General features: G+C 42.7%; 1 protein-coding gene across 3 annotated transcripts in view; it reads left to right on the top strand.

The window, feature by feature from the left end:
• Nucleotides 1–12,263, top strand: part of appa (amyloid beta (A4) precursor protein a) — a 152,794-nt gene extending 140,531 nt beyond the window's left edge. For all 3 annotated transcript variants that reach the window (XM_067993352.1, XM_067993353.1, XM_067993351.1), the window contains 4 exons: nucleotides 1,851–1,904; nucleotides 2,780–2,880; nucleotides 5,371–5,517; nucleotides 11,139–12,263. In XM_067993352.1, the coding sequence (XP_067849453.1) occupies nucleotides 1,851–1,904; nucleotides 2,780–2,880; nucleotides 5,371–5,517; nucleotides 11,139–11,240 (404 nt within the window). In that variant the 3' untranslated portion in view covers nucleotides 11,241–12,263. The remainder of the gene's footprint in view (nucleotides 1–1,850; nucleotides 1,905–2,779; nucleotides 2,881–5,370; nucleotides 5,518–11,138) is intronic.
• The last annotated feature ends 549 nt before the right edge of the window (nucleotides 12,264–12,812 follow it).

A 12,812-nucleotide genomic window follows, 5' to 3' on the forward strand; every position in this document is an offset into this window, starting at 1 on the left:
GCTCTAATAGGCACACTCGCTCAGATAAGCCACAGGATGGCTGGTGTGGAAATGGAAACAATGTCTCCCGCAGTAAAACCTTGAGGATGAGGCTGACGCACGTTGTTGAGGCAGAGTACAGGGAGCTTTACTCTGTGCTGTACCTGAGTGCTTGATGCTGTTACTGGATGCCTGAAATGGGAAGAGCTTCATTCCCCAGCATTAGCTTCCTTCACTTTGAGTTCAAAAAAAAAATTAAAAGGGAAAACTTGAATAAAATGGAGTTTTGCTTTCCTTTTTTTCTTTCGCTGTAAAAAGGTACGGCAGGCCAGCCTATTCACAAGCCTTTGCTAATGTCATTTGGTAGCATGAGACGCCTTTAGTGACCGTCTCTTGCAATGTGGAGTAGCCTTCTACTCGCTTTGTGCTCCATATGATGGCACAAGTTATATCATCAGCTCAGAGTCGAAGCCGCTTGCCCAAGCACCCATCCAACCACACACTGAGAATTTTTCTTTTAAACTTGCGTCTTCAAGAAACTTGTTTTTTCATGTTGCCCATATGCAGCTCCAGACTGCAGTGCCCTCTCATCATTATACCCCTCAGCGGAATGATTGCACTCTTTTCCTGATGAGCCAGCTTTCCATTCCCACTTGAACAGATTGCTCAGCAGCAGTGCAGAACCACACTGTGTAAGGATTGGCAGGCGGCTGTGTTAATGCAAAGTGATTTCAGGGTGCTGGCACGGCATCAGACAATCACTCGGGAGGCCTACCAAATGCTGATACCTACTTTTGGCTGAATCAATGCTTAACATTTTTTTTAGAACACAATTCAAACCAGAAGAATTTGTCTGGCTCTGTTTCAGGTAACTTTTGTTCCAAGTTGTAAAAGCAAGTAAACTGCAGTTGTTTCAAGAAATATGGCCTCACAAATGCTTATCAGTTCTGAACTGTTCAAAAAGCATATTGTACAAGAAAGTGAAGAATGCATGTTTGTTAATGTACTAATTGCAGGATATGGGTGACTTACACATGCTCAGGTACCCTGTCTTTGATTGCATTCCAGGCCCATAAACTTGGAGATTATATGGTTTCCTCAGCCATTTTCAGTTACTGTGACTTTTCAACCAAGACCAGAATTTGGCAGCAGAGTTTGCAATGAATGACTGAATATTTATTTAATTTTTTTAAAACAAAAATTGGGGAAGGTTTTATTCAGCATTGTTGGTAGATCCTAAATCAAGACTCCTCAATTAAACATTCAGTGAATTTCCATCTACGTTTCTTTACTCTGCCTTCTGTTCCATTTATTTTTTTGTCCCTTTTTTCCCCTCCCCACCCTCGAGATCGATTTCTTCCTTCCGTAAAGTACTTTCCACCCGTAAAAGCAGCAATTTATAGCTATCAACGAACTTGTTTCTCACTTGACTTTTTTCTCTCTCTTTTATGCTCCAATCTAAAAATCCTATTGCAGGGCTGTTTGCTTTGAAGTTTTATAATTGTAACCTGCAACCAGCGTTTAAAACAGGAACAAATAAGTTACTGATGTTTTTTTCTTTTGCTCTTAACATGGGTTCCCTCACTGAAGTGTGCAGTTTTTGTTGTACTGCCCATTAGATTTTGTAGAGGGAGGGGGTTGTCAGTTGAAAGATGTCACTGCAGCACTGACACGGTTAACGGTTCTAGTTTCCTGTCCACGTCAAGGACTGAACGCATTTGTTTGGATTGCCTGAATTTATTCTGTTGTGGTTGATTGAGGGGCCTGTAGACGCTGCTCATACTCCCTTTTGTTGCTGCTAATTTGTTTCCCTCACCAGTTTCTGATTTTTTACTTGCTGTTTTGTTTCTACTCTCAATGTACGTGCCCAGTTGAACCAGTTGATGCTCGCCCAGCACCAGACAGAGGACTGACCACTCGACCAGGTATCCGTTTGCTTGGCTTTTGCTTAATGCTGATTTATGTGGCTTGTATTAATATCTTTTATTTTTACTCTTCTAAATTACATACCCTCCTTTTGATTGAGCATTATATTTGTGCAATGAGTGAAGTTGAAAGGAACAAGGTAAATTCTTGGATATAATAACATTTCAGCTGTGAGTGGGGTTCATATGGAGAATATATTGCTGAGGAAATTTGCAGGTTCTTTTATCCATCTTCTCTCTCCCCTTCCTCTTTCTCCTTCCTTCCCTTGCAGCCTCTTTCTTTCTTCCTTCCTCCCCCCCCCCCAGCTTTTCTCCTCCCCCTCTCTCTCTTGTGCTCCTTTCTCGTCTCTCACCTTTACAGCAGCCTGCAGTATAGATAAGGGAAGTTTGCCCTTGAAGGAGGTGGGGGGATGCAGAGATTGAATGAATTTTCTTCTTCCCTCCTCTCCTGAAGGCACTAACTGTTGCTAGGTTACAGCTGCATGAGTGGCAGCAACCAAGTACCATTCTTGTGAGTCCAGACAGTGAGCTTCAGATTTGTTCAACCATGTAGGCATCACACCTAAATATAATCCTGTCCTTGCCTGATGTTCCTCTATATCTTTTTTTTCCTCTTTCCCCTTTCCCCTCATTGCTGGGGTCACTAAATACAATCAGGTGGGAACACTGGCTAGCTGATGGGTCTTTCCTTCTCCCTAGCCCAAGAACACTGAAGCCAATTGTAGCATCCCTACAACTCCCTCAGCTGAGATCAACGATCATGGCACAGACTGGGGGCAGTCGCACCTGGGGCATTCGAGTCTGTGTGGGTCAGGAACACGCTGTCATTACCAAGTTTTTAAAAAAAAGACCTTAATGGTTTTGTACACTCACAGGTTCTGGACTCACTGGCATTAAGACAGAAGAAATAGCTGAAGTAAAGATGGAGACTGAATTCCGACAGGACTCTGGGTATGAGGTACATCATCAGAAACTGGTGAGTAAATTTGTAATGTGGATGGTGCTGAAATATTTGGAAGATGTTCTAATAATTTAGAAACTTTAATTGCTGCATCAAATCACGACGGGGTATCCTAATACTGAAATAGTCTTGCGGATACAAGACAGCAGATTAATAAAACATGACCCCCTTTTCGAACCATGCGCATCCTGTTTCCAGGTCTCCCCCTCTGTGGCTGTGAGCTGCAACTCTGGGGCTCTGGCTCACGAAGCTCGGGGCTACTTGCTCCTATTTGCACTTATATTTCTTATTCCCTGGTTTCTCCAGTTGAATGTTGTGGCCTGGAGATTTGGAAACGGTGGTTCTTAATATTCTTGCCTTATCAGTCGATAAATGCTAAATCAGAACACCAAGACTGTTAGTCTCAACAGCTTATGATGTGTGCAAATTAGTGGCAATACCATTAAGTCAAGAGTGTGATGGAATATTTACCACTTTCCTGAATGGGTGCAGCAGCAACAACACTCAAGAAGCTCAACACCATCCAGAACAAAGCAGTTCGCTTGATCGGTGCCCCTGCCACTGGACTTGAAATCCACCCTCTCCACCACCAGCACAATGGCTGCTGTGCGTACGATCTACAGGGTGTACTGCAGCAACTTAATAAAGTTACTTCATCAGCCCCTCCCTCCCCTGCAACCTCCACCGCCGAGAAGGATAAAAGCAGCAGTGGTGTGAGAACACCATCTCCTCCAAGTCTCATGCCATCCTGACTTAGACATATATCGCTATTTCTTTGTCGTCACTGGGTCAGTATCCTAGAATTCCCCACCGAGCACCAACACTGAGGACTATAGTGGTTCAAGAAGAAGGCCGCCATCACCTTCTCAGGGAAACTAGGGTGTCACCCACACGCCAAAATCAAAATAAAAACAATGTGGTTGTCAAGGCTGCATCGAATTAAACACGACCCACAAAGATAAAAAAGCTTGGACACTCCTGGCTTAGTGCTTAAAATCATCATTTGGTGTAATACTAAGCCACACAGACGCAGCATTTGATTCTCTGTCTGCACTAGGTTAGCTCAACTCAGCCAAGGCAGCATTTGGGGGTGCTATAATTGGCCTCGGCTCCCCTAGGCTAGGGAGGAGAAAAATCAATCAGACTCCGCTCCTATGCAGTGACTCCTGTTGAAAAGTACACTTGTAATACATGGTGAGGGTAGGATCAGTCTCGACTAATGCCTTTCACGGTAAAATGTCAGAACCATCAAATTTTGCAGCACAGAAGAGGACCATTTGGCCCATCATGCCTACACCAGCTCGCCACCTAGCTCCATTCCTGCCCTTTCCCCGTGCCCTCCTAATTTTTTTTTATAATATTTCAAATATTTATCCTCCTGGTGATTTGTTCAGGTTCACATATAGAATGGCCACTCAACAAAGTAACGGAGGACTGCCTGCACCTATACCCAAAAAGGAAAGCAGGAGTCCATTGCAGACCTCACTTAAAATGAAGAGAACATCAATGTTTATGTTGGAGGTTTATAAAAGGCCCAAATCCAAAGACACCACACCTTCTGGAACACTTATCATTCAACCAAAATAAATCTAAATTATAATTAGAGATTAGATTCAGCTCTCTGCAGAAAAAGTACCCATTAAAAAAAATACTTTTTGTTTGCCATTGATGTCAGTGCTATTTTTTTAACTGCAAAGGCACAGAAGAAATGATTTTTTTAATGTGTTTTTTTTAAAAAGCTGTTGCTTCCTACATCGATGCTTAACTGTAGCCATTCCGTTTTGGAGCACTAGATGCCTTTTTAGCTGTTTACAGGAACCAGATGGAAACCCTGCAGTCGCATGGCTAAAATGGGCACCTTGGTGTTAATTTTAATAATTAAATTAGCTGTCAAATTCTACAGTGAATCCAAAATAGGCATGCCTTTTATTTTAAGAACCATGTATGCTAACTGCTTTGATATAATTGGGAATATTTGTAATCTGGGTAGTGTGTACGTGTATCAATTGAAGATTGTACTTTGAACATTGACCTATTTAGCAGTCAGTCAGGCTAGGGTTTATATTCAGGGAGGGCATCGTGAATGTTATTAATGAGAATCCTTTCTGTTTTAAAAATATATATCTGCCAGCCTGATGTAATTGAATTCCTAGGCAATGTGTTAAAAAATGTTCAGATCTGCAGATGCACAATACTTTCCAAATACACTCAAACTGCAGTCTTGTGGTTTTGCGAAATGTCACAGCAGTTCTCAAAGGATTAAGTTTCTTGTACGTTAAAGACTTAATGCAACATAGACAAGAATAGCTGTTTTGCTACTATAAATGGCTGTGTTTTCAGTGCTTGGATGGCACATTTTGGCATTATAAAATTCTATCCCTACTATAAAGTGAGATGTGGCATTCTCTGTGGGTCCAAAATGTGATGTGATTCACTGTCTTATGAATGTTGTGAAGGAAGTGTTGGTTTTGAGTTCTATTTATATGCAATTATTCTTCTTTGTAGGTGTTTTTCCCAGAGGATGTTGGATCAAATAAAGGAGCTATCATTGGTCTCATGGTTGGAGGCGTTGTCATAGCAACAGTGATTGTCATCACCCTGGTGATGCTGAAAAAGAAGCAGTATACGTCTATCCATCATGGGGTTGTTGAGGTGGGTTATTATTTACCAGCCACTTAAACCCAAGCAACCATTGGAAGTGCTCTGTTTATATTCTGTTGGCATAAATACTCCTTTTGTTTTTGCATAGTATTGTCTTTCTTTCTGCCAATGTTCTCCCCTACTCTCTTGAAGATTTTGATTCATTGCTGGATTATGATTCTCTCTGGTACCTCTTGCCCAAGTGGCTATTATTCATGTATAGTGCAAGTGATTTTGTTCTGGCAAGTGAATTCTCATCACTCAGATCAGCTCAGGAACCAGCATTGTCACTACCACCAGGGTTTTTAATGCATAACTGCAGTACTGGAATAGCAAGCAGTGCCGTGTGCGGTAAATGTAGGAACTTGTTGCAGGATGTCACACTGTGCCAATCACAACGCCCCATTTATGTGTGAGCCTTGATGGTGGGTGGTGTTTTACTGCAGAGTCTGGCTGCCCGAGTAAGAGGATTTGTCTCAGTAGCTAACTAAACACTGGTGCCTCAAAGTGACCAAACAAATAGCTTTATAGATCTTTTTGTTTTCCAAGTTTTCACCCTCCCCCGAATTCCTTGCTGTTATGGTTTCATAAATGCTAGAAACCCTCTAGACTTTACCCCATTTCTCAAGTGCGAGCCTACACAGTGAGTCAGCAAGCTTTGTGACTTTGGGGCATCACAGCCCATCATGTCCACACATGCACACTTTCCAACTTGGTCACTGATGGAAATGAGGTGTAAGAACCTGGCCTACCTGTTACCTGTTGCCCGGTCTAGAGTTCTGAGGTCAGTTATAGCACCTCCTACTGCCATCCCAACTGAGATCAGCCATCTCTGCACAGACCAGGGATGGAACCTAGGATCTTGCTGCATGGCTCAGTGCTGCACCAGGCAATGCATTTAATGCAGTACTGAGCCATGCATACTAGGTAGGTCCCAGATTCCTTCCCTAGTTTGTGCTGAAGTTAGCTTATCTCAGCCAGGGCAATAGACAGAGACAGTACAATTGAGGTCCGCATCCTTGGGCTTGGGAGGAGGAAATCATCAGACATGTTACCATTCCTGGTCGCTGCCTTCAGAGGAGGGCAGAAAATCAAGGTGCTGAAGAGACTTTACAGCTGATAATTGAAATTTCCAGTACAAACTGTTAAAATACATTTGCATACTGTTAACTGAGGCAGCTCTGGGGACAGTGTAGGAAGCGTGAATAAATGAATGCAGATGAGATGGATCAATTAGAAAGTTCAGTGCTATATTCCCATACACAGCAGCACTATGTTTTCTCAAATATTTTGCAACAGCCTGCAGGTGTGTCAAAATCTCGTGCAGAGTGGATTGCAGAGCAGTGCAGCAGGTGGCCACCGTGACCTTGTTTTATACGTTTATGTCATGTCTGGGTCTTTTAATAGAAATTAAATTGCTGCTTTTTTTTTGGAGTTCAAGTTAATTCCCCAAAAGCCACCAACAATGCACAGTACAATTTAAACTGTTTAATCTACTGAGCACTGAAATGCCTTTCCATATTTATCCAAATCCTCTGTGCCTTTGCCTCAATGTTGTCTCTTTAAATTACTGTCCAGCCCACAGATGTCTCTTTGATCGCTGTTTATCATCAAGGCATGCTGAAGCAATTGGGGAAGGGATTGCCATGTTGGCATCCTCTCACCAGGTAACCAATGGAGAGCGGCAAACCTTCCCTTTGAGGAAAACCTGAATATAACTGTCAGTTAAGACTTAGGTTCCAAGCCCAGCACTGCCACTGCCACAAGTATTCGGTGTTGAAATGCTATTCCTTTCCTTAAATGGGATCATTATTAGTTTGAAAGTGTTCATTGGCCAACTGATGCTCCTTGCAAGTTATATTTGCCCTTTCTTTGACTGCAGTAGTTCAGTTGGTAGCACTCTCGCCTCTGAGTTAAGGTTGTGGGTTCAAGTCCCACTCCAGAGACTTGAACACATAATCCAGGCCGATACTCCCAGTGCAGTACTGAGGGAGTGCTGCGCTGTCAAAGGTGCCATATTTCAAAAGAGCCAGAGGCGACATGAAACATTTTTTACGCAGCGAGTTGTAACGATCTGGAATGCGCTGCCTGAAATGGTGGTGGAAGCAGATTCAATAGGAACTTTCAAAAGAGAATTGTATAAATAATTGAAGGAAAAAATTTACTTTTCTGAGTTTCGTGTCATCTGCAAACTTTGAAATTATACCTTCCATACCCAAGTCCAGGTCATTAATGTATGTCAGAAAGAGCAGTGGTCCTAATACCGAGCCCTGCGGAACACCACTGCATACTACCCCCCACCACCACCACTCAGTCTGAAAAACAACCGTTCGCCACTACTCTCTGCTTTCTGTCCCCTAGCCAATTTTGTATCCATGCTGCCACTCTCCCTTTAATCCCACGGGCTTTAATTTTGCTGACAAGTCTATTATGTGGTACTTTATCAAATGCCTTTTGAAAGTCCATATACACAACATCAACCGCACTACCCTCATCAACCCTCTCCATTACTTCATCAAAGAACTCGATCAAGTTAGTTAAATATGATTTTCCTTTAACAAATCCGTATTGACTTTCATTTATTAGCCCATACTTTTCCAAGTCCGGGATTATTGTCTCTAAAAGTTTCCCCACCACTGACATTAGGCTGACTAGCCTGTGATTGCCGGGTTTATCCCTCTCCCCTTTTTTGAACAGGAGTGTAACATTTGCAATCCTCCAATCCTCCGGCACCGTTCCCATTTCTCAGGAGGATTGGAAGATTGTGGCCAGAGTCTCCGCAATTTCCACCCTTACTTCCCTCAGTTAGCTAGGTTGCATCCCATCTGGACTGGGCGACTTTTCTACTTTGAGTACTGCCAATCTTTTAAGTACATAAGAACATAAGAAATAGGAGCAGGAGTAGGCCAATCGGCCCCTCGAGCCTGCTCCGCCATTCAATAAGATCATGGCTGATCTGATCCTAACCTCAAATCTAAATATCTCCTCTTTAACTATTTTTATCTATTCAGTATCACTACTCCCTCCTCCTTTACTGCTACAATGGCAGCATCCTCTTTAGTGAAGACAGATGCGAAGAATTCATTTAGTGCCTCAGCCATGTCCTCTGCCTCTACAAGAATGTCTTTTTTTGTCCCTAATCAGGCCCACCCTTTCTTTGACTACCCTTTTACTATTTATATGTTTATGAAATACTTTTGTGTTCCCTTTTATGTTAGCTAATCTATTCTCATACTCTCTGTCACTCTTATTCCCTTTTTTAGATCTCCTCTGTATTCAGCCTGTTTCTGTATTATGAACATAAGAATTAAGAGCAGGAGTAGGCCATTCGGCCCCTCAAGCCTGCTCTGCCATTTGATAAGATCATGGCTGATCTGATTGTGACCTCGACCCTACTTTCCCGTCTACCTACTATAACCTTTGACTCCCTTGTTAATCAGGAATATTGTACTGAGACATGAAACTTACTGTATTATGAAACTTACATTCGTCATAAGCCTCCTTTTTCTGTTTCATTTTAATCTCTATATCTTTAGTCATCCAGGGAGCTCTAGCTTTGGATGCCCTTCCCTTTCCCCTTGTAGGGATGTGTCTACTCTGTACCCGAACCAACTCCTCCTTGTTCAATTACTGTTTTGCCTACCAATTTTTGATTCCAATCCACCTGGGCAAGATCCCTTTTTAACTCACTGAAATTAGCTCTCCTTCAGCTCAGTATTTTCATATTTGATTGTTCCATGTCCTTGTCCTTTTCCATAACTATTCTAAACCTAATGATATTATGAGCACTGTTCCCCAAATGCTCCCCCACTGAAACATGCTCCACCTCCACTTCATTCCCCAGAACTAGATCCAGCACTGCTTCCTTCCTCATTGGGCTGGAAACAGACTGTTCCAGAAAGTTATCTTGTACAGATTTCAGGAATTCTTCCTCCTTTTTGCCCTTTACACTTTTACTGTCCCAGTCTATATTGGGATGATTGAAGTCCCCCATTATCACTGCACTATAGTTCTTGCATCTTTCTGTAATTTCCCTGCAAATGTTCTCCTCTATCTCCTTCCCACTATTTGGTGGCCTATAGTATACACCCTTTAGTGTAATAGCTCCTCTATTGACTCTTAATTCTAGCCAAATAGATTCTGTCTTTGACTCCTCAATTACATCATCCCTTTTCAGTGCTATAATAGTTTCTTTGATCAGTACTGCCAACCCCACCTCCCTCCTTTCTTTCCTTCCCTATCTTTCTTGAATACCTTGTAGCCAGGAATATTAAGTATCCAATCCTCCCCTGCTTTGAGCCAGTTCTTTGTTATTGCCACTATATCATAGTCCCATTTGGCAGCTCACCAACCTTATTTACCACGCTATGTGCATTTACGCATGTGCATTTACGCACATGCACTCCAATTTCATCTTAGACTGCCTCGTATTTTCCCCCTGTCTGATGCCTCCTATTTCTGAACTATTCTTAACTCCAGTGCTACTTGTCCCTTCCAGTCCTCTGTGCACCTTGTTTCATCCCTCTAATGTTTCATCCTGTGCCCATCCCTCTTCCAAATTAGTTTTAAACCCTCCCCCACAGCACTGGTTAACCTCTCCGCGAGGACATTGGTCCTGGCTCTGTTGAAGTGCAACCTGTCCATCTTGAACAGAGCCCTCCTGTCCCAGAACTGGTCCCAATGCCCCAGGAATCGGAAGCCCTCTCTCCTGCACCATTTCTCCAGCCACGCATTTACTTCTCCTATCATACTATTCCTACACTCACTAGCTCGTGACACTGGGAGTAATCCAGAGATTGCTACCTTTGAGGTCCTGCTTTTTAATTTGCTCCCTAGCTTCTGAAGTTCTGACTTCAGGACCTCAACCCTTTTCCTTCCTATATTATCGGTCCCCATATGGACCAGGCTAATTGCCTGGGTTACTAGTGTCCTTTGAAAACTAGAAAAATCCACATCGAACACATGCTGAAAATGCTCTCTCGGTGACTCAGTTTGTAAAGGCAATCCATAATTGAAGCCATGTGGATAAAGTTGGGGTTTGATTCCTGGTTGGTGCTATCAATTTATCTCGGCTGGGATGGAATTTCACCCTGCTCCCTTGGGCTAGTGATGCTAAAAATAGCCAGCCACAGTTCTTGCTGTTGATCATTATCCAGTGATCCCTGCTGGAAGTGGAAGCCTATGGACATCAGGACAGAGTTGGCTCGGCTGTGATGCCCTTCATGGTCAAATTGCCTGCTAGCATACATTTGAGGCTCACGTGTGAAGAATGGCCACTAAGGCAGGATAACGCAGTCACAGAGCCATACTGCAGCACAAGTCAGTGCCTTCAGGAAAGAAGGTGTGAACTGACAAAAGGAAAGAGGGTTTTGGCAGGGGTTGGGGGGGTGGGGGGTGGCAAATCTGCTAAAATGCTGAACGTGGAGCTTGGGAATGGACCTTGCTGCAGTTGTTACTAGCTCTTTATGCAATTTCTGATGAACACGTAGGAAATAAGCTGGGAGGCTGTAAGTTAACAAACAGCACAGACTAGAAATGGGTGCAGTGCAGTTCCTCACAGGCTGTGTGACGCATTATGCAACCACTTTTTAAATATCAGCAAACATTGTAAAGTCCTCTCTTCCCCCTCACAGGTTGATGCAGCCGTAACCCCAGAGGAACGCCACCTCTCAAAGATGCAGCAAAATGGATACGAGAACCCAACGTACAAGTTCTTTGAACAGATGCAAAACTAAAGCGTGCTCTCGCGCCCGTTCTAAACAGTAGTATAATCTCCGAGCTGGACAGCATATGATAGCTTCTACCGTGTGGTGTTCAGTTTGCCCGAGACACTCCGTGTACCATTATTCTGCTCATTCTCGCCTTTTTTGAACAGCTGTGCTGTAACACAAGTAGATGCCTGAACTGGAAGAAGCGAAAATTAAGAAACAAACACAAGTGTATTCTTGATGAGCATTTTAACTGTTTCACTACATTATTATTAATGAATGTTTTTTGTGAATTGTTAGGATTTCTCTGTACTTAGTGCATGATGATGATATTTGTCCCCTTCCCAATTGCTATTTATCATGTAGTTTGTTAGCAGGTTGTACTGTAATCTTGTGATTTGTGCAGATTATGAAGTCCTTTTTAAATTGCGACATGCTTTAACATATTTGTGCTGCAATCGGTGGGAAGGGGGAGGGATATGTGTGGGTGCTTTTGTCTTGGTCGGTTTAAACTGCTTCGCAGGTGAGCGGATACCATGCTGGTTTGGTATTTTTTTTCTTTTCTGGGGTGGGGGAGGGAGGGATAGGGCAGTGAGATGAGAAAAAGCAGGCTTACTATGCAGTAAAATTGTAGTGTTAGTGTTGACGATTATTCCAGGTAATACAACGGAACATTTTTTTTCCTTTGCAAGAGAGCTGCTGTTGAGCTGAATCTTCTTCGATGCTGTACAGTGTCTGTGAGCTAGAGAATAAAGGAAATGTCTGGTTTCTTGTGCCTGTGTTTTGTGTACCATTTTCAGCATCATTCACTTAGGATCTTTTACTCATGTTAATCTTTGATGATTTTTTTTCTGAATGTAACTGTATTAGTGCGTCCCTGTGGCTTGCATACCCCCTTGACAGAGCAAGCGACTTTGTGGGGACATGCTCGAAACAGATGTATATACTGAGATGTGCTCTCAGTGGTAAGATGGGTTGTACAGATGTAGCTTTAAGAATGGCTTTCTACAATGTATTACATAAATAAATTTAACACGATTCTTAATGAAACGTAGCTTGAATAGTTTTTTTTTAAACACTTCAATGCGCAGTGAGGGATATTAGTGCTGGGAAGTGGAGATGGCAGCATCGGTACTCCTGAATCAGTATAATCAGGAGCAGTGCTATCTCTCCTCCCACTTTACTGCACCAATGTCACATTTCTCTCATACCCACACTAGTCGCCTTGTGACCTCTGATAAATGCTGAGGCGGAAGCAGCTTTGTGCTGGTGGGCCCATGCCCTCTATGAACTGTATTGAGACTGACCAAAGTTATTTCACTTGGGACTCTTACAGCCAACAAGAGACTTTCACTCTATCAGTTTGAGCTGTACATGAAACCGTGACACAAAAGTGAAAGGACAGATTCTAATCTAGTTCTCCGCTGCATTTTTTTTTAAACGTGCCATGTGAAGTACATTTTGCGCCCATCAGATTAAGGGATGCCAATGCAGGGCAGTGAAATTTTTTTTTGCATTGCTTATCAGACCTGAATACTGCCAGCAACAAGAACTTACATTTCTGTAGTGCTCCTCATTAAGCAAAATGCTTTACATTAA

Source organism: Heptranchias perlo, chromosome 11 (assembly GCF_035084215.1).
Source record: "Heptranchias perlo isolate sHepPer1 chromosome 11, sHepPer1.hap1, whole genome shotgun sequence".
In the NCBI taxonomy this organism is placed as follows: domain Eukaryota; kingdom Metazoa; phylum Chordata; class Chondrichthyes; order Hexanchiformes; family Hexanchidae; genus Heptranchias; species Heptranchias perlo.